General features: G+C 33.5%; 7 protein-coding genes across 7 annotated transcripts; 5 read left to right on the top strand and 2 right to left on the bottom strand.

Annotated features, from left to right (window-relative positions):
* The first annotated feature begins 80 nt into the window (after positions 1-80).
* On the top strand, positions 81-4185 carry LOC112538742 (uncharacterized). Its single transcript, XM_089270087.1, has 9 exons — positions 81-245; positions 396-507; positions 1383-1431; positions 1501-1549; positions 1608-1705; positions 1811-1920; positions 2152-2840; positions 2973-3722; positions 3818-4185. Exons 4-7 carry the CDS (start codon positions 1519-1521, stop codon positions 2672-2674), a joined length of 762 nt encoding a protein of 253 aa, XP_089126213.1. The 5' UTR covers positions 81-245; positions 396-507; positions 1383-1431; positions 1501-1518; the 3' UTR covers positions 2675-2840; positions 2973-3722; positions 3818-4185.
* Positions 4186-4597: 412 nt separating this feature from the next.
* Positions 4598-5878, bottom strand: LOC107360981 (uncharacterized). The gene is made up of 2 exons (XM_089270086.1): positions 5181-5878; positions 4598-5091 (listed from the first exon to the last, which is right to left on the bottom strand). Exons 1-2 carry the CDS (start codon positions 5631-5633, stop codon positions 4774-4776), a joined length of 771 nt encoding a protein of 256 aa, XP_089126212.1. The 5' UTR covers positions 5634-5878; the 3' UTR covers positions 4598-4773.
* A 1216-nt stretch (positions 5879-7094) lies between these two features.
* LOC107360938 (uncharacterized) lies at positions 7095-8394 on the top strand. The gene is made up of 2 exons (XM_025160586.2): positions 7095-7697; positions 7774-8394. Exons 1-2 carry the CDS (start codon positions 7245-7247, stop codon positions 8089-8091), a joined length of 771 nt encoding a protein of 256 aa, XP_025016354.2. The 5' UTR covers positions 7095-7244; the 3' UTR covers positions 8092-8394.
* Positions 8395-9555: 1161 nt separating this feature from the next.
* On the top strand, positions 9556-11420 carry LOC149094602 (uncharacterized). The gene is made up of 3 exons (XM_089270275.1): positions 9556-10213; positions 10286-10603; positions 11220-11420. The coding sequence occupies exons 1-3, from the start codon at positions 9761-9763 to the stop codon at positions 11403-11405; spliced, it is 957 nt and encodes a 318-aa protein (XP_089126401.1). The 5' UTR covers positions 9556-9760; the 3' UTR covers positions 11406-11420.
* A 1063-nt stretch (positions 11421-12483) lies between these two features.
* LOC107360955 (uncharacterized) lies at positions 12484-13468 on the top strand. Its single transcript, XM_015927673.3, has 2 exons — positions 12484-13000; positions 13086-13468. The coding sequence occupies exons 1-2, from the start codon at positions 12548-12550 to the stop codon at positions 13404-13406; spliced, it is 774 nt and encodes a 257-aa protein (XP_015783159.2). The 5' UTR covers positions 12484-12547; the 3' UTR covers positions 13407-13468.
* A 595-nt stretch (positions 13469-14063) lies between these two features.
* Positions 14064-15215, bottom strand: LOC107361006 (uncharacterized). The gene is made up of 2 exons (XM_015927723.3): positions 14563-15215; positions 14064-14491 (listed from the first exon to the last, which is right to left on the bottom strand). Exons 1-2 carry the CDS (start codon positions 15013-15015, stop codon positions 14174-14176), a joined length of 771 nt encoding a protein of 256 aa, XP_015783209.2. The 5' UTR covers positions 15016-15215; the 3' UTR covers positions 14064-14173.
* Positions 15216-16375: 1160 nt separating this feature from the next.
* On the top strand, positions 16376-17615 carry LOC107360974 (uncharacterized). The gene is made up of 2 exons (XM_015927692.3): positions 16376-17120; positions 17203-17615. The coding sequence occupies exons 1-2, from the start codon at positions 16668-16670 to the stop codon at positions 17521-17523; spliced, it is 774 nt and encodes a 257-aa protein (XP_015783178.1). The 5' UTR covers positions 16376-16667; the 3' UTR covers positions 17524-17615.
* Positions 17616-18438: the final 823 nt, after the last annotated feature.

The following is an 18438-nucleotide window of genomic DNA, read 5'->3' as shown; positions in this document are numbered from 1 at the left end:
TAAAACTCATGCGTCAAAATGAAGTCTCTATTTTGCAATCCTTACTTTTCATAATTTTACTTTTTGAATTGAAATTGTTACAGTTGCTACTTTTATAGTCTTAATATCTATTTATTTTTTTTAATCTTTGTAAGTGAGTCAAATTTTAAATGTTTTAATTTTCGTCAACAAAACATTTCAACCGCCTGAAAAAGAAACATTGAATTATTGTAATATAGCTAAATAGATAATTTACAGAAGTAAAGGTAAGTTCATTATATTTTCATTTTAACTTTCATTTTCATTTTTTTCTTTACTTTTTTTATTTAGCTAGCTGCGAGATGGAAGCAGAGTTTTATAATTTCGCTGCAAGTGAGTTTATTCTAATTGGCACATTTATATATTATAATTAACAGGACATTTTATTTAGCTTCTTTCAAAGTGAGATTTTTGGGCGAATATAATGACATTGTAGTTAATTGGAATGATGATAAATACTTATACAAACCACAACAAGTATTCGAACAGGTAGGTAATAAAGCATATGATCGCAAACGGACTGTTGCATACCGTAACTTGTATACAATTCACAATACTTCCCTATTATAAAATTTACATTCCATTAAATAATAGCTTGAGATGAATATACTCTATATATAGTAAATATACTCTTTGCGTAATTCGCCACGTAACCCAAGGTGTGAATGAATGGCATCCAGCTGATGTACTCAGTAATAATATGATGTAATTATACTCATATTATTGTCTTAACTTTATCAATTTAATACGTAAATCACTCCTTAACTTGGTATAACGTCTCGTTAGTGCCGGTCGAGAACTAATTATTTTAAGATTATTGAGACAGGGTATCATCGCCTCATTTATTTAACGTGCTGTGCAAAGAGAGAAAGAGAAGAAAATGCTAGCTCTCGTATATTTGAAAATAATCTTGTGAGAAATGATAGCGAATTTTATGCTCAGTTTCACGGTTATTTGAGATGTATGCCAATTTATAGAGTGCTTCACTGAAGTTAAAATTAATTAAACTCGAATGTCTTCATAGTTATGCAGATAGTAGGAATGGTAGCTGGGATGGTTCATCTTTTCTTGACAACGAGGGTTTTCATCTCGCAAGCAATGTTTTATATGACAGATATGCAATCAACCTTACGCTACTTAATATGAAAAGAGATGGCGTTGATTTCATGATGAAATTCGCGCGTGAAAATGAGGTCTCTATTTTGCAGTTCTTACTTTTCATTATTTTACTAATTTGCGATGAAATTGTTAGCTTTATTATATTTTAGTGTTATAATCTATTTATTTTTTCAATCCTTTAAGTGAATCAAATTTTACATATTTTTATTTTCTGCATTAAAACATTTCAATGGTCTGGAAATGAGACATTTAGTTATTGTTCTATGGATAAATAGATAATTTATAGGAGTAAAGGTAATTTCATGTTCATTTTCATTTTATCTTTCCACTTTTTTTATCTAATCTTTCCACTTTTTTATTTAGCTGCTAAAAACCTGTAAGATGAAAGAACACTATCACAAAATTTCTACAAGTGAGTATATTCTAATGGCCAGATTTATATATTATAATTCACAATACATTTTTTTTAGTTTCTTTCAAAGTGAAATTTCTAGGCAAATATCATGACATTGTCATGAATTTGAATGGTGATAAATACTTATACAAGCCACAACAAATATTCGAACAGGTGAGTACAGGAGCTTAGGTTCGAAACGGACTGTTGCTTACCGTAACTTGTATATAAACCTTTTACAATAGTTAATCCCATTTTAAAATTTACATTAAATAATAGCTTGAGATGGTCACGGAAATACTAAGTAAATATACTCTCTGCGTAATTCGCCACGTAAACCAAGGTGTGAATGAATGGCGTCCGGCTGATATAATCAGTAATAATATTATGTAATTACAATCCTATTATTGTGTTATCTTTATCAAATCAATTACGCAAATCGCTCAGTAACTTGGTATATGTCGTCTTAGTGCTTGTTGAGAACTAATTATTTTAGGATGAATTTAAAACAGGCTATCGTCACCTCATTGATTTCAAGTGCTGTGCAAAATCGACAAAATGCCAATTCATCGAGTGATTTACTAAAATTGTAAATTAGTTAAACTCAAATTTCTTTGTAGTTATTCAGACAGTAGGAACGGTAGCTGGGATGGTTCATCTTTTCTTGATGGCGAGCGTTTTCATCTCGCAATCGATGTTTTTTATGACAGATATTCAATTAACCGTATCGGTATAATTTATCGCTTAATATCTATAAGCGAAATACCAGAAGGATTATGTAGCGAATACGTCTGTCAGTATAAAAATACTAAAGCTTTCTCCAACAAAATAAGAGATCTTGTCAATAATGATGTATTGAATTTAAAAATTTCTAATATTGTTCAGTCAATGAGCATAGTACGACCAACACATTGGCCTCGAGAAATAAACAAAGTTTACATCAATTTCAATGTTAAACAATATATACGAGCCACTTGTGATTTTCATAGGGTGAGAGATTTAAACAACAATAGAAGCAACAACTTGATCTCTATTTTAGAACTCGTGGTTAACTATTTGAATGGAATTTTTATCAATAACTATTCCTGTAAATTGTCGCACCTGTTTGATCATATTAGTGAGTGTATGATATTTGGTGGGTGAAAACAGTATGCATTCTAAAAGAATCAAAGTTTTTTTTGTTGATACGTACAGAGAATGATTATAAACTTGTTTATCAGCATCTTGTAATATGTACAGTTTTAAACATGACAGTTCTCAACTTTTTTCAAGTGATTTTTTTGAAGTTGTTTCAATAGTGTTTCAAATTGTAAGTTAAAACAAAGTAAATAAAGAAATTTATGCGAAAATTTCATTCCAAAAAGCATGAATAGTGAAATTATGGCTAACAATAACATGTTAACATTTTTTTTCTTCAACGCATTTTGATATGTTTACAAAGTGTTTGGCTGGTAAACTGGCTCCTTATGTTCGAGGAAATTTCGTTAAGTCAGGAGAGACTCAAAAAAACATCGCCTAAGAGCAACCTGATTTTGAAGACTGGCTTCCAGTTGTAGTTCAAACTCAACCTTTAAAGCGAATCGGTGCACCATCAATAGATATTGCCTATTTTATTGCTTTCCTCGCATCTGAACCTGCAAGAAACATGACTGGTTCAATAATTGATTATGTTTCAGGATATATTGCGAATGATGCTTGTGAAAAACAATCTTGCATTTTAATTGTTTGAGTAAAAACTGTCAATAACCAAATAGAACCACTGTATAATTTTCAAAATTCAAACAATTACCAGGATAAAATTGTCTAAAATGCTCATTAAATCAAGCTAGAGGTATGTTAAAAATCAAAATGGACGTGATCAAAGTAAACTGGATAAAGTTGCTGCTGGATGTGAAGCAAAGTCACCACATCGCTACAAGCCAGTTGTTATTAAGGCTGATTTCGTTACAGATGAAGATGTTGTAGGAACCTTTGAAGAAACCATTTCTGCTTATAAAAAATTTTGGTTAACAGTGTTGGTTTTGCTGGTCGTGCTGATTTCAACGATCCTAATCCCGATCTTGAGGTGTTTAATCGAGTTATTGCAAGTTAATATTCGATCTATTATTATTTTGACTGAATTGTCTGTTCCATTTCTCACCAAATCTAAGGAACCGTTGTCAATGTATCTGCTATTAATAGCCTGACTGTGGTAAGTCATTCTTAATTGATTTATTTCGTACAGAAATAGTAGTTCCATTTTCTAGATTCTATATTTATAATGTATTGAAACGTCTTTGATTTCAGAATTCACTCATTGGGTTTATGGTGTGTCCAAAGCTGCACTCGATATGTTCACCAAGTCAATGGCTGGTAAATTGGCTCCTGATATTAAAGTAAATAGTAAATTCAGTTAATCCTGGTGGAGTTCATACTCATCCCCTTGAACCTTCAATGTTGGAAAAATTTATATCCATGAAACCCTTAAAACGAATTGCTGAACCAATAGAGATTGCTAACTTAATCGCTTTCCTGGCATCTGACGCTTCAAGAAACATGACTGGTTCCATTGTTGTCTCTGATTCACGATTTCTTTGTGCTGATCCATACAAAGTACTCTCGGGAAAATAAGATTTGAAATACAGTCATGATTAAAAAAGTTCAAACTTTGTTAACCTTGTTAAGTTAATTTGTAAGCGAGATGTGATTGTTTCAAGCTAAAGGTATCTGATTTTAATAAGAATACTTGTAAATGATGTTTGCTAAGGTAGTCAACTAGAGGCATGTAACCGATAACAATTAGTATTCAATAAGCTACTCGATAAGGCTAAAAGTATTTATGAGTTTGACGACCAATATAAATGTTTATTGCTTTAATTGTATTTAAAGTGGAATAAAGTGAAAACATAAACTTTAATCGAAGAATACACCGTTTCTGCAGGATTGATGGTAAATTTTGATTCTAATGAAATAATCGGCAATTCAGACAAATATTTTACGATCTTCAGTACCATTGTCAGAAGAAATGAGAGATTCCCTGACTTTCCGTTTGTTGATTAGATTCAATTGCGAATGAACTAAAAGAAATTAAGTAATTATTCAGAGTAATTTTATTGTTTAATGAATACACTTAAGCATTTGCAATGTCAAACAAACTCAAAAAGGGTTCAAAATGGTGAGAGAGTTGTTTTGTCTGAATAATGGCTATAATGAAAAAACTCAAAAAACTAAAGCTTGTTATCGTTATGAAGTTTAATTGCATTTTATATTCCCGAGAGCACTTTGTATGGGTCAGCACAAAGGTATCCTGAATCAGAGACAACAATGGAACCAGACATGTTTCTTGAAGCGTCAGATGCCAGGAAAGCGATTAAGTTAGCAATCTCTATTGGTTCAGCAATTCGTTTTAAGGGTTTCATGGATATAAATTTTTCCAACATTGAAGGTTCAAGGGGATGAGTATGAACGGCACCAGGATTGACTGAATTCACTCTAATATTAGGAGCCAATTTGCCAGCCATTGACTTGGTGAACATATCAAGTGCAGCTTTGGACACACCATAAACCCAATGAGATGGATTCTGCAACAAAAGACGTTTCAATACATTTTAAAATTTAGAATGTGAAATTACTATTCCTGTACCAAATAAATCAATTAAGAATTACTTACCGCAGTCAGGCTATTAATAGCAGATACATTGACTATGTTTCCTTTAGATTTGTTAAGAAATGGAACAGACAATTCAGTCAGACGAATAATAGATCGAACATTGACTTGCATGTTTCGATCGTACTCAACAAGGTAATTGGGATCATCAAAATCAGGGAAACCATGAAGACCAGCATTGTTTACCAAAATGTCCAAAGTTTTATAAGCAGAGATTGTCTCTTCGAAGGTTCGAATAACATCTTCATCTCTAACGAAGTCAGCCTTAATAACAACAGGCTTGTAGTGATGAGGTGACTTGAATTCACATTCAGCAGCAACTTTATCCAGTTTACTTTGATCACGTCCAACTACGGCCACTTTAGCACCTAAAGATGAAAAGAGTATAGCTGTTGCTTTTCCGATTCCATCACTTGAACCAGTAATTAAGGCTACTTTATTATTCAAATCAATCATTTTATAAAGTTAACTTTTATAACAGTTGAATCGATGAACACAGTGTATGTTATTTTTTAACTGATAGCAATTTGGTGCTGTGAGTTGCTTTAAATACTTATAAAAGCAACCTTGATTGGTTAGGATTATTGAATGTTAAGTTTTCCCCTTTTTTGGTAACCAATTTCGGGATTTAACTATCAACACCAATGAGTCGCTAGGTCAGTGCAGTTATTATGAACTTAATTCTCAATAAAATCCAACAAGACTGCACGCATCTATTTACCTAAGTACAAAAGCACGCAGAGCAAATGCTCTAACGTTATCGTGCTAGAGTCGAGTGCATTATAACTGCACCAAATGATTTTGTTTATTTTCACTTACGAATAGGCATTGTAAGCTTAGAGCCTAATGATAATAGTTATATAAATAAATAAGGCATATCAAAGAGCACCAATTATTCGTTAGGTGGTTATGCACTTGACTCTCGATAACATCTAATTAGGGCATCTGTTTCGATTGCTTGCTTATGTACTCATAGGTAAATTTTCGTTTGCATTGGGATTAGGTATTATGGAGAGTAAAGTGCATAATAAGTGAACCAACAGAGCATCTGATGCTCTTTGAAAGTTCAATCCCTAATCTGGTAACCAGTAATAATTGAAACACTTTTCGATCAACTTAATTTCGGTTTGGTTGTAATAAGTATTTTGAAAGAAACTAAATAGCTCCTAATTGATAAAAAAAATTATTCGTTATGTTCGTTGGTTCAACTGTTATAAAAGTCAACTTTAAAAATGATTGATTTGAATAATAAAGTAGCCTTAATCACTGGTTCAAGTGATGGAATCGGAAAAGCAGCAGCTTTACTCTTTTCATCTTTAGGTGCTAAAGTAGCCATAGTTGGACGAGATCAAAGTAAACTGGATAAAGTTGCTGCTGAATGTGAAGCAAATTCACCTCATCACTACAAGCCAGTTGTTATCATTTCTGTTGACAATTTTTTGTTGAATGTTAATAGGTACAGAGTTCTTTTATCATATTTTTTTACAAGTAAAACTTATGTACCATTTAAATTTCCCTTTCATACAATTAATCAATAGATTCATCTGGAAATCACAGAACCAAAAGATCACTGTTACTTTATTCACCCATTTGCAGTTTTTGTAAACGCGATCAAGTTTTGTTTGCTATTCTGTTGTAACAAAGCAGCTTTAATCACAGTCTCAAGTGATGAATTCAGAAAAACATAACTTTGTTTTCACTTGCCTCACTTTCAGATTTTTATAAAGCTTAGATATCAATGATAATATTTAGGAGTACACAGTAAAAGAAATATTAATAGCAAAGAGCACTGCATGCTCGTTTGGTAGTTATTATGCACTTAATTATCGATAACATCTAATCAGTCAGCAAACCTGCATTTGCTTATCAGTAAATGAGTACCGAGAAACTTATGATCTTTGCTAGTTCAACCCCTAGTTTCATAACACTTTTCATTCAACCAGACATATGAAAAAAATTTGGTCCAATTTAGTATTTAAAGCAATTCACAGCTCCAATTGCTATTAGTTGAAAAATAACATTTACTGTGTTCATCGATTCAACTGTTGTAAAAGTCAATTTCAAATAATGATCGATTTGGATAATAAAGTTGCTTTAATCACTGGTTCTAGTGATGGAATCGGAAAAGCAGCAGCTTTACTCTTTTCATCTTTAGGTGCTAAAGTAGCCATAGTTGGACGAGATCAAAGTAAACTGGATAAAGTTGCTGCTGAATGTGAAGCCGAGTCACCTTATCACTACAAGCCTGTTGTTATCAAGGCTGATTTTATTAGAGATGAAGACGTCGTTCGAACCTTTGAAGAAACCATTTCTGCTTATAAAACTTTGGACATTTTAGTTAACAGTGCTGGTCTTTCTAGTTACACCGATTTGGCTGATCCTAACTATCTTGATGACTATGATCGTGTTATGCAAGTTAATGTTAGATCAGTTATTCGTTTGACTGAATTGTCTGTTCCATTTCTAACCAAATCTAATGGATCCATTGTCAATGTATCTGCTGTTAGCTCCATGACGTCGGTAAGTTTCTAAGAAGTTTAATAAACCTTTGAGTAAAAATATCACATTGTGATTCTTTAATGGCTGCTCCTTTCAGAATCCAACTCGCTGGGTTTATGGTATGTCGAAGGCCGCACTTGATATGTTCACCAAGTCAATGGCTGGTAAATTGGCTCCTAATATCAGAGTGAATTCAGTCAATCCTGGTGGAGTTCATACTCATCCCATTGAACCATCATTGATGGAGAAATTTAAAGCTATGAAACCCTTAAATCGAATCGCTGAACCAATAGATATTGCCAATTTAATTGCTTTCCTGGCATCTGATGTTTCAAGAAACATGACTGGTTCAATCGTTGTTTCGGATTCTGGATTTCTTTGTGCTGATCCATACAAAGTACTCTCAGAGAAATAAGATTTGAAATACATTCATGATTAAAAAAGATCAAACTTTGTTAACCTTGTTAAGTTAATTTGTAAGCGAGATGTGATTGTTTCAAGCTAAATGTATCTGATTTTAATAAGAAACTTACTCGTTAGTTATTTTTTCTTCATCGAAAGTTTATTGATTTTTGTAAATTGTTTTTATTAACACTGTACATACACATCAAAGTTATTATGATAACCATGCCTCTAAACACATTGACTTCTTCTTTTCTAAAGCAAAGGTTTTCTTTATTATAATAAAACAATATGAGTTCAATAAGTTACATTCAAATTATTTTGTAAAGTATTGACATTCATGAAGCAATATTGTGAAAATAAATTAAATCTAACAAAATCAATAAATAAATCACTTGCAATAAAAAATGTTCTGTATCAATTTTTATTAGGATCGAGCTATAAATGACAATGTCAACTTGTCAATCAAATATTTTATCAAAAAGTATTATATTTCCTACTAAATTGTATTCACGACAACCTTGCACTGTACTTATGTACCCTTGAGCGCCAATCACTCATGATGGTATTGAAACATTGAGTCCCAATGATGACCGAGTCCTGCAGTGGATGAAAACTCAATGGTCGACACATATGATTGACAATGGATCCCCCGTTTGTCGCCCTTTCCCTGGTATTCGTGCTGCGTATGAACCACTATCAATACCAACACAAGCAGGTGCTTTAGAACCCAATGAATGTATGCTTTTCCAACAACATCTCACATTTTTCTTCAATCTCTTGCAACTATTTATTATACCAAATTTTGTACTATCAACCTCACTCTAGCAGACCGCAGACTTCCGCAGATCACATTTCAGATCATTTCTTTTGCTCATGTTGCTAATTATAACCTAACCTAAAAGTAATCATCACACCAAATCAACCCGACTCTTCTTAGCCCTTTACTGCCCATTTGCTTTGTACTGATTTTTTCAAGTATTTTCATGATTTCATACCTAATCTGCTCTCTTCTCTTCTCATTTTTCTTTCTATCATTCAATTGATTTATATGCGACTATAGTGTACTCTCTATAATGTGATTGCGAAAATGAAGCTCTGAATGAAAACTGTCCAAATTTGCTCTATCGAGAGGTTTTGAGAATTTTTGCAAGCCTAAGCTTTAAGTTGAGGGGAAATTCCTAGCTTAGCATATCTGTGACTCTAGAAAAAATTGGTTGAAATTATTGAAAAATTAGCTAGACTTAATCTGAGGAAAATTGTTAAAAAGTTGTATGAAATTCTTATTAAAGTTGGTATTAGTAGTTCAATTATTGAGGGATCGATTTTTTCAAGAAATCTTGTTTTGTGTTCATTAACACTGTTTCTCATGGAAACTTTATTTACTATTCGAAGCAGTGAGTTGTTTTCAATTTCAATTAAATTGGACAAACCTTGGTTACCAGTTAAGAAATTGAACCATCAAAAAGCTGCAATTGTTCGGTAGGTAGTTCACTTGCACTTTGATAATTCAATTCTTAGACTGGTAACCAGAAATAAGTGAAACAATTTCCATTCAATCAAGTTGCTTAATCAAAGTAGGCTTGATTCAGTATTTGCAGCAACTCACAGCTTCAAATTACGATCGTTGAAAAAAATTATTATGTTTATTGATTGAACTGTAGTAAAAGTCAACTTTAAAAATGATTGATTTAAACAATAAAGTAGCTTTAATAACTGGTTCAAGTGATGGGATTGGAGCTGCAACAGCTGTACTCTTCTCATCTTTAGGTGCAAAAGTGGCCATAGTTGGACGTGATCAAACCAAACTGGATAAAGTTGCTGCTGAATGTGAAGCAAAGTCACCTCACCACTACAAGCCTGTTGTTATCAAGGCTGATTTTATTAGAGATGAAGATGTTGTTCGAACCTTCGAAGAGGCCATTTCTGCTTATAAAACTTTGGACATTTTGGTAAACAATTGTGGTCTTGCTTCAACCAAAGGGTTTGGTGTACCTGATGCTATATCTGATTATGATCGAGTACAGCAGATTAATGTTCGAGCCGTTGTTCGTCTGACTGAATTAGCTGCACCACATTTGAAGGAAACCAATGGATCTATTGTTAATGTTTCAAGTATTGCAGCTATAAGACCCGTGAGTAAAATGGTTTCTTGAATTACGGCTGTTAACAGTTAACATTTTGTTTATTTGTTTCTTTGTGTACAGAACCCAGGATCTTGGTCTTATTGTATGTCAAAAGCTGCACTGGATATGTTCACAAAGTGCATGGCTGGTAAACTGGCTCCTCATGTTCGAGTGAATTCGGTTAATCCAGGAGGAACTCGAACAAATTTCTTCTCGTCTCTGGCTGATCCAGACGCGGTTCTGTCTTCTTTGATTCAAAAAAACCCTTTGAAGCGAATCGCTGAACCAATTGATATTGCAAATACAATTGCATTTCTTGCATCTGATGCTGCAAGAAACATGACTGGCTCAATTGTCGTTTCAGACACTGGCTTATTAGTTGCTGATCCTTATGCAAAATAAGGCTACATTTTAATAAACTAATTATTAATAAGTTATTAACAAAACTGTTAAAAAGATTTGTTCAATCATTTTCTTTTCTAATGTTGACGCGTTAATTCTGTTAATCCAGGAGTAACTCGAACAAACTTCTTTTCATTTCTACCCGACCCAGACACTTTTTTGTCAGCTTTGATTCAAAAAACCCTTTGAGTCGACTTGCTGAGCCAACAGATTGCCAATGTGATTGCTTCCCTTGCATCGGATGCCGCAAGAAACATGTCTGGGTCAATTGTCGTTTCAAACAATGACTTTTTAGTTACTGATCTTTATGCTAAATAAGTCTACATTTTAATACAAGCAAAGATAAAACTGTTAGAATCGATAGGGCTGGGTGAGCATCACCACATCACTACAAGCCTGTGACTACAAGATCGATGCAATGGAAACTCTTTGTCTGCCTTTTTCCTTGCTACCAATTTGTTGTTTAAGATGGTTGTTATTGTTGATGGCGTCTTCAGATATTATTGCTATTGATAATGAACTCTTGTTTTTATTGATTGTTGTATCGCTTGAACGGTTTGAAGTCGATTTATAAGAAACTTTGGACATTTTGTGTCAACAATGCTGCTATTGATGGAGTGCTGCTTTTAAATTTATTGCTCAAGCGTTACCTTTGAAGCGAGTCGGTGAACCAATAGATCTTGCCAATTCGATTGCTTTCCTTGCATCTGATGCTGCAAGAAACATGACTGGGTCAATTGTTGTTTCAGACTCTGGCATGTTAATTGCTGGTCCTTATGCTAAATTAGCTCCCTTTTGATGGATGAATAATCTTAATTAATTGATTAAGTCAATCAAATAAAATCCTTGATGGTTTAGTAATAAAATCTAAGATATTTGTCTAAAATTATTCGGTAAAAATATTGTATTCATAAAATAAAAAATCATTAATCAATCTTGAATTTTATTTGCAAGCCATACATTTAGTTGGATTACCTTCAATCTTTTTGTACCATTCCGTTTAATTTATATCCTCTTCTACCGGGCGGGGCATTTTGGAGCACTTATTTGATTGAATTTTGTTACTTTTTTGTTACTGTAATGAACTGTAATGAGATGTCTATTGAGTTTAGGTTCTCAGTACAGCATCGATAAAATGTTCTGTAAAATGTTAATCATTATCTACTAGATGGGAGTATTGAAACTCTTGCTCGATTCAATGATGTTACTGTTGTTATGCCCTTGACATCCTTGTCTGGTGCTTTGATAAAATGTTTCCTTTCTGGTAACATTTTTTGGTGCATATTGGTAAATGCAAACTTTGACTACATTTTTACATCCATAGCAATATCATTATTACTTTCAATATCACTTTCAAGTTGTAAGAGATGGAAATGTTGTTGAAACTTTTGTATTAATAGTAAACCATTTCGGCTTGCAAACTGGCTCCTCATGTTTGAGTAAATTCAGCAATCCAGGATCAACTCGAACAAATTTCATCCGCAATCGACCTGATTTAGAAGACTTTATGTCAGCTTTAGCTCAAAAACAACCTTTAAAACGAGTTAAATATTATTATTACTCGATGAAATGTTGTTACTTTTTGTTGCAGTAATGAACTTAGTATCCTTGTCTAGTGCTTTGATAAAATGTTTCCTTTCAGTTCACAGTTTGATGGTACATATTGATAAATGCAGAGTTTGCTTACATTCATAAATATTATTATTGCTACTTTCCAATTGTTTGTAAGTAAAACTTACGAACAACCTAAATTTCCCCTTTCAAGCAATTAATCAGTAGATTCATCCGGGAATCCCAAAGTTTATCACTGTTGCTTTATTGCAACGTTTGCAGTTTATTTAAGCTTGATCAATGTTTGTTTTTCATTCAGTTGAATAACTGCTACTGTTGTACATTCATTTCATTAAATCAACTGCACTGAGTGAATGAACAGTTTACAAAATGATCAATTTGGCTAATAAAGTTGCTTTAATTACTGGTTCTAGTGATGGGATTGGAGCTGCAACAGCTGTACTCTTTTCATCTTTAGGTGCAAAAGTGGCCATCGTTGGACGTGATCAAACCAAACTGGATAAAGTTGCTGCTGAATGTGAATCAAAGTCACCTCAACACTACAAGCCTGTTGTTATCAAGGCTGATTTTGTTAGAGATGAAGATGTTGTTCGAACCTTTGAAGAAACCATTTCTGCTTACAAAAAGTTAGACATTTTGGTAAACAATTGTGGTCTTGCTTCACAGAAAAAATTTGGTGAACCAGATGCTATATCTGATTATGATCGAGTTCAGCAGATTAATGTTCGAGCTGTGGTTCGTCTTACTGAATTGGCTGCTCCACACTTGAAAGAAACCAATGGATCTATTGTTAATGTTTCAAGTGTTGCAGCTATAAGACCCGTAAGTATTCGTTACATAGTCAATGAAACTACAGCTATAAACAGTAACCTGTTAACATTTCGTTTATTCGTTTATTTTTGTACAGAACCCAGGATCTTGGTCTTATTGTATGTCAAAAGCTGCACTGGATATGTTCACAAAGTGTATGGCTGGTAAACTGGCTCCTCATGTTCGAGTGAATTCGGTTAATCCAGGAGGAACTCGAACAAATTTCTTCTCGTCTCTGGCTGATCCAGACGCCGTTCTGTCTTCTTTGGTTCAAAAAAACCCTTTGAAGCGAATCGCTGAACCAATTGATATTGCAAATACAATTGCATTTCTTGCATCTGATGCTGCAAGAAACATGACAGGTTCCATTGTACTTTCCGACACTGGTTTATTAGTTGCTGATCCTTATGCAAAATAAGGCTGCATTTTTATAAACTAATTAAGTTATGAACAAAACTGGTAAAAAGATTTGTTCAATTATTTCTTTTCTAATATTGACTTCATTTAGAATTTGAAATGATAATTTGTTCAAGGTTCGCGAAAATTGAGCTTAAGATTTGTTGAAAATTGTTATAACTGAATAATCAAACAGAGTAAAATAAAGATTCCTGCAGTCTCACCTATTGCACTGATTTGATCGATAAGATTCATTATAATAAAAGTTTACATGTTAGCGTATCAAAGATAATGTACAAAGATTCGCGAGCAATGTAACAAGAGGTATTGCCACCGAAGAGTTTTCACAGCCTTAGAGTACGATTTGGTTCCACTAATATTCATCTCTTCATTGATAGCAGTCACTTGGTTATTGATATTATAATATAATGAAGAGCCAATCGAGTCAACATTACTAAATCAATAAAAGCCAAATCATGGAATAGCGCCCAAGGAAAACTTATTGATTCTAATGAAATGGAGGACAATTGAGCCAAGTGCTATGCGATAATAATTCCATTTGTTGTTGAGATCATTAGATTTCATTTCGAAGAAATTAATAGATGGAAACTGGTCGATAATTTAGTTCATTTTTTTCAATAAAATTTGCAAAATCATAATTTAAGACATTCTTGACTCGATTTGCAGTAAGTTTACTGTTTAATGAATAGGTTTATATGAAGTGCTAAATAAACTGAAAAAGTGTTTAAAAAGGTGTCGATTTTGTTGTTTTTTGGATGGTTTCTATTCTTATTTCGCCGTTAGCATTTTGTATGGATCAGCGACAAGAAATCCTGAATCAGAAACAGCGATTGAACCAGTCATGTTTCTTGAAGCATCAGATGCCAGGAAAGCGATTAAATTGGCAATATCTATTGGTTCAGCGATTCGTTTTAAGGGTTTCATCGCTATATATTTTTCCAACATTGAAGGTTCAATAGGCTGAGTATGAACTGCACCAGGATTGACTGAATTTACTCTAATATTAGGAGCCAATTTGCCAGCCATTGATTTGGTGAACATATCGAGTGCAGCCTTGGACATACCGTAGACCCAATGAGATGGATTCTGAAATTAAGTACATTGTAGAATGGGAAATTACTCTTTCCGCTTAAATAAATCAACTGAGAATGACTTACCGCTGTCAGGCTATTAATAGCAGATACATTGACAATGTTTCCTTTAGATTTAGTTAGAAATGGAACAGACAATTCAGTCAGACGAATAATAGATCGCGCATTGACTTGCATAACTCGATCATACTCATCAAGATAATTAGGATCAGCGAAATCAGCTCCACTAGAAAGACTAGCACTGTTAACCAAAATGTCCAAAGTCTTATAAGCAGAAATGGTCTCTTCGAAGGTTCGAATAACATCTTCATCTCTAACGAAGTCAGCCTTGATAACAACTGGCTTGTAGTGGTGAGGTGACTTTGATTCACATTCAGCAGCAACTTTATCCAGTTTGGTTTGATCTCGTCCAACTATGGCTACTTTAGCACCTAAAGATGAAAAAAGTAAAGCTGTTGCAGCTCCAATCCCATCACTTGAACCAGTAATTAAGGCTACTTTATTGTCCAAATCGATCATTATTGCTTACTAAATAGTTAAATCAGCAAACACAATGAATGTTATTTTTTAACTATTAATAATTACAAATAATAGCAATTAAGTTTTGGGTTGTTTTAAATAACTAAATTGAATGATTATTGTTTCATAAGAATGATTGAAGGAAAAGTGTTTGCCTGGTTACAAGTTAATAGTAAAAGTCATTGATTTTCCCATTCCATCGCTTGAACTAGTGATTAAAGCTACTTTGTTGTTCAAATTGAACATTTTTTGAAATTGTCTATTACAACAGTTGAATCAATAAACACAGTGAATGCACGCGTCCATTTGCCTAAGGTAGTATTTGCATAAGCAAATGCTCTTATTAGATGTTATCGAGAGTCTGAATGTTCTGCTTAATTTCATCTCAAAAAATCTAAGCCAGTTGACAGAACCAGATTCTATACCTGATTATGATCCAGTTCAGTAGGTTAATTTTCGTTCTGCTATTCGTCTAACTGAATTGGCTGCACCACACTCGAAGGAAACCAATGGAGCCATAGTTGATGTTTCAAGTTTTGTATAAGACCCGAAATTATCAGTAACAGGTTCGTTGAAATTACGGCCATCAACAGTAAACTGTTAACACTGACAAAGTGTATTGTTACAAGTACTTCTAAACTGAACTCCTCGTGGTCGAGTAAACACGAGTCCAGGAGCTAAACCTAAGCTTGTAACTGATCCTTATGCAAAATAAACTTACATTTTAATTCATTAATTAAATTAAAACTGCCAATAATCCCATAAATCTTTGTATGCTTTTCGAAATAAAAAGTGTTAGCTATCTGAAAATCGGTTGAATCTGAATTCAGAATATTATCTTTACTTTATTTACTTTGCTTACAAGGAAAGTATTTGATGACCATCCGAACCGATTTTAGATGATCTTTGATTTACTTACTCAAGGATTCCGAGAGAGTAAAACAGTATTTCTAAAATACTCATGAGAACAAATTGTTTTATTAATTTTCATTCGGATGATTTGGGCTACTTCCCTTGTTAGAAGGATTACAATCCTTAACTCAACATTGTTAAACCAACTGAAGACTTAACCAAAGAAACTTGAACTTTACAAAAGTTTTATTACAGTTACATTACATTACATTACATTGGTTATATTACATTGAGATGTCTGTCAAATGGTTTGAGATGTGAATTGAGTTTAGGTTCTCAGTACAGCATCGATAAAATGTTCTGTAAAAAGTTAATCATTATCTACCAGATAAAACGAATGTATTGAAGCTCTTGTTCGATTCAATGATGCTACTGTTGTTATGCCCTTGACATCCTTGTCTGGTGCTTTGATAAAATGTTTCCTTTCAGTTCACAGTTTGATGGTACATATTGATAAATGCAGAGTTTGGTTACTTTTATTACATTTGTTGCAATTATTATTATTACTTTCCAATAGTTTGCAAGTAAAACTTATGAGACATTTACATTTCCCCTTTCATGCGATAAAACAGTAGGTTCCTTCGAGAATCCCAGAATTAAACACTCTTACTTTACTAATAATTCTGCCGCCTGTTATATAAACTCGATCAAGCTTTGCTCGTTATTCAATTGCAAGAAAGCTGCTGCTGTTAATTGATTTTACTGCATCAAATAAACCAAGTGAATAAACATTTTACAAAATGATCAATTTGGACAATAAAGTAGCCTTAATTACTGGTTCAAGTGATGGGATTGGAGCTGCAACCGCTACACTCTTTTCATCTTTAGGTGCTAAAGTGGCCATAGTTGGACGAGATCAAACCAAACTGGATAAAGTTGCTGCTGAATGTGAAGCAAAGTCCCCTCATCACTACAAGCCTGTTGTTATTAAGGCTGATTTTGTTAGAGATGAAGATGTTGTTCGAACCTTTGAAGAAACCATTTCTGCTTACAAAAAGTTAGACATTTTGGTAAACAATGCTGGTCTATCTTCAAAAAAAGGGTTTGGTGAACCTGATGCATTGGCTGATTATGATCGAGTTCAGCAGGTTAATGTTCGAGCTGTTGTTCGTCTGACTGAATTGGCTGCACCGCACTTGAAGGAAACCAATGGATCTGTTGTTAATATTTCAAGTGTTGCAGCTGTACGACCCGTAAGTATTCGTTATATAGTCAATGAAACTAAGGCTATAAACCTATTAAAATTTTGTTTCCAATTTGTTTCTTTATGCACAGAACCCAGGATCTTGGTCTTATTGTATGTCAAAAGCTTCTCTTGATATGTTTACGAAGTGCATGGCAGGTAAACTGGCTCCTCATGTTCGAGTGAATTCAGTTAATCCAGGAGCAGTTCTAACAAGCTTCACCCGAGATCGACCCGATCTGGAAGCCTTAGGACCATTTTTTATTCAAAAAAACCCTTTGAAACGAGTCGCTGAGCCAATAGATATTGCCAATGCAATTGCTTTCCTCGCATCGGATGCCGCAAGAAACATGACTGGTTCAATTGTTTTTTCGGACACTGGCTTATTAGTTGCTGATCCTTATGCGAAATAAGTCTACGTTTTGATTAACCAGTAAAGTTGAAACTGGTAACAATCAATTAGAATCATTGTATAATTTTGAAATAAAGACAATCATCCTCAGAAAATCCTCTCAAACGGTGATTAAGAACCGAAATATTAATTAATAATAAGCCCAGTTGCCAGAATAGATGCCATAGCTGATTATTATCAAGCTATAGATGCCATATTCAATGTTTCAAGTATAATGAATATGCATTCATTAAGCACAATTGTCTTTAATTTATAAATGAAGGAATAGCGATGATTATTGTCACTATTGCAATAGCCAAAGTTGATATAAAATTAGGAGTAATCATGAAAATTCCTCCAAACGAGAAGCCAACATCATTGAAACCGATACGATAAAGGAATAGAGAAATCTGAAGAAAAGAGATTTAATTAATGAATTAATCTAAAGATTCGCGGCATATTTTCTTTTCCAATTCTAACCTCATTTAGAATCTGAAATGATTCGGTTTGAAATGATAACTTGTACAAGGTTGGCGAAAATTGTTGAGATTTGATGAAAATAGTGACAGCTGAATGAATAACCAAACAGAGTACACCAAGTATTCCTGTAGCCTCACCTATTGCACTTATTTTGATCGATGAAATGTGATGATCGAATGCCAAGATGTAAATACAAAATATTAAAAAGGTTACGTTTTTACTAATCAATCAAATGTACAAAGATGAGTGAGCGAACTTGATTAATCAACTAAGCGATGTACCAAATGGTATTGCCATCGAAGTGTTTTCACAGCCTTAAAATCCAATTTACTTCCATCAATGTTCATCTCTTTACTGATAGCAGTCACTTGGTTATTGATATAATAAAGAGCTGATTGAACCAAAATTGCTAAATCGATAAAAGCCAGATCCTGAAATAGCGCCAAAGGTAAACTTA

The sequence above is a fragment of the Tetranychus urticae genome, chromosome 1 (genome assembly GCF_039701765.1).
Source record: "Tetranychus urticae isolate SD_2017Ah chromosome 1, NJAU_TeUrti_SD_1.0, whole genome shotgun sequence".
In the NCBI taxonomy this organism is placed as follows: domain Eukaryota; kingdom Metazoa; phylum Arthropoda; class Arachnida; order Trombidiformes; family Tetranychidae; genus Tetranychus; species Tetranychus urticae.
This window is presented reverse-complemented; position numbering and strand designations above follow the sequence as displayed.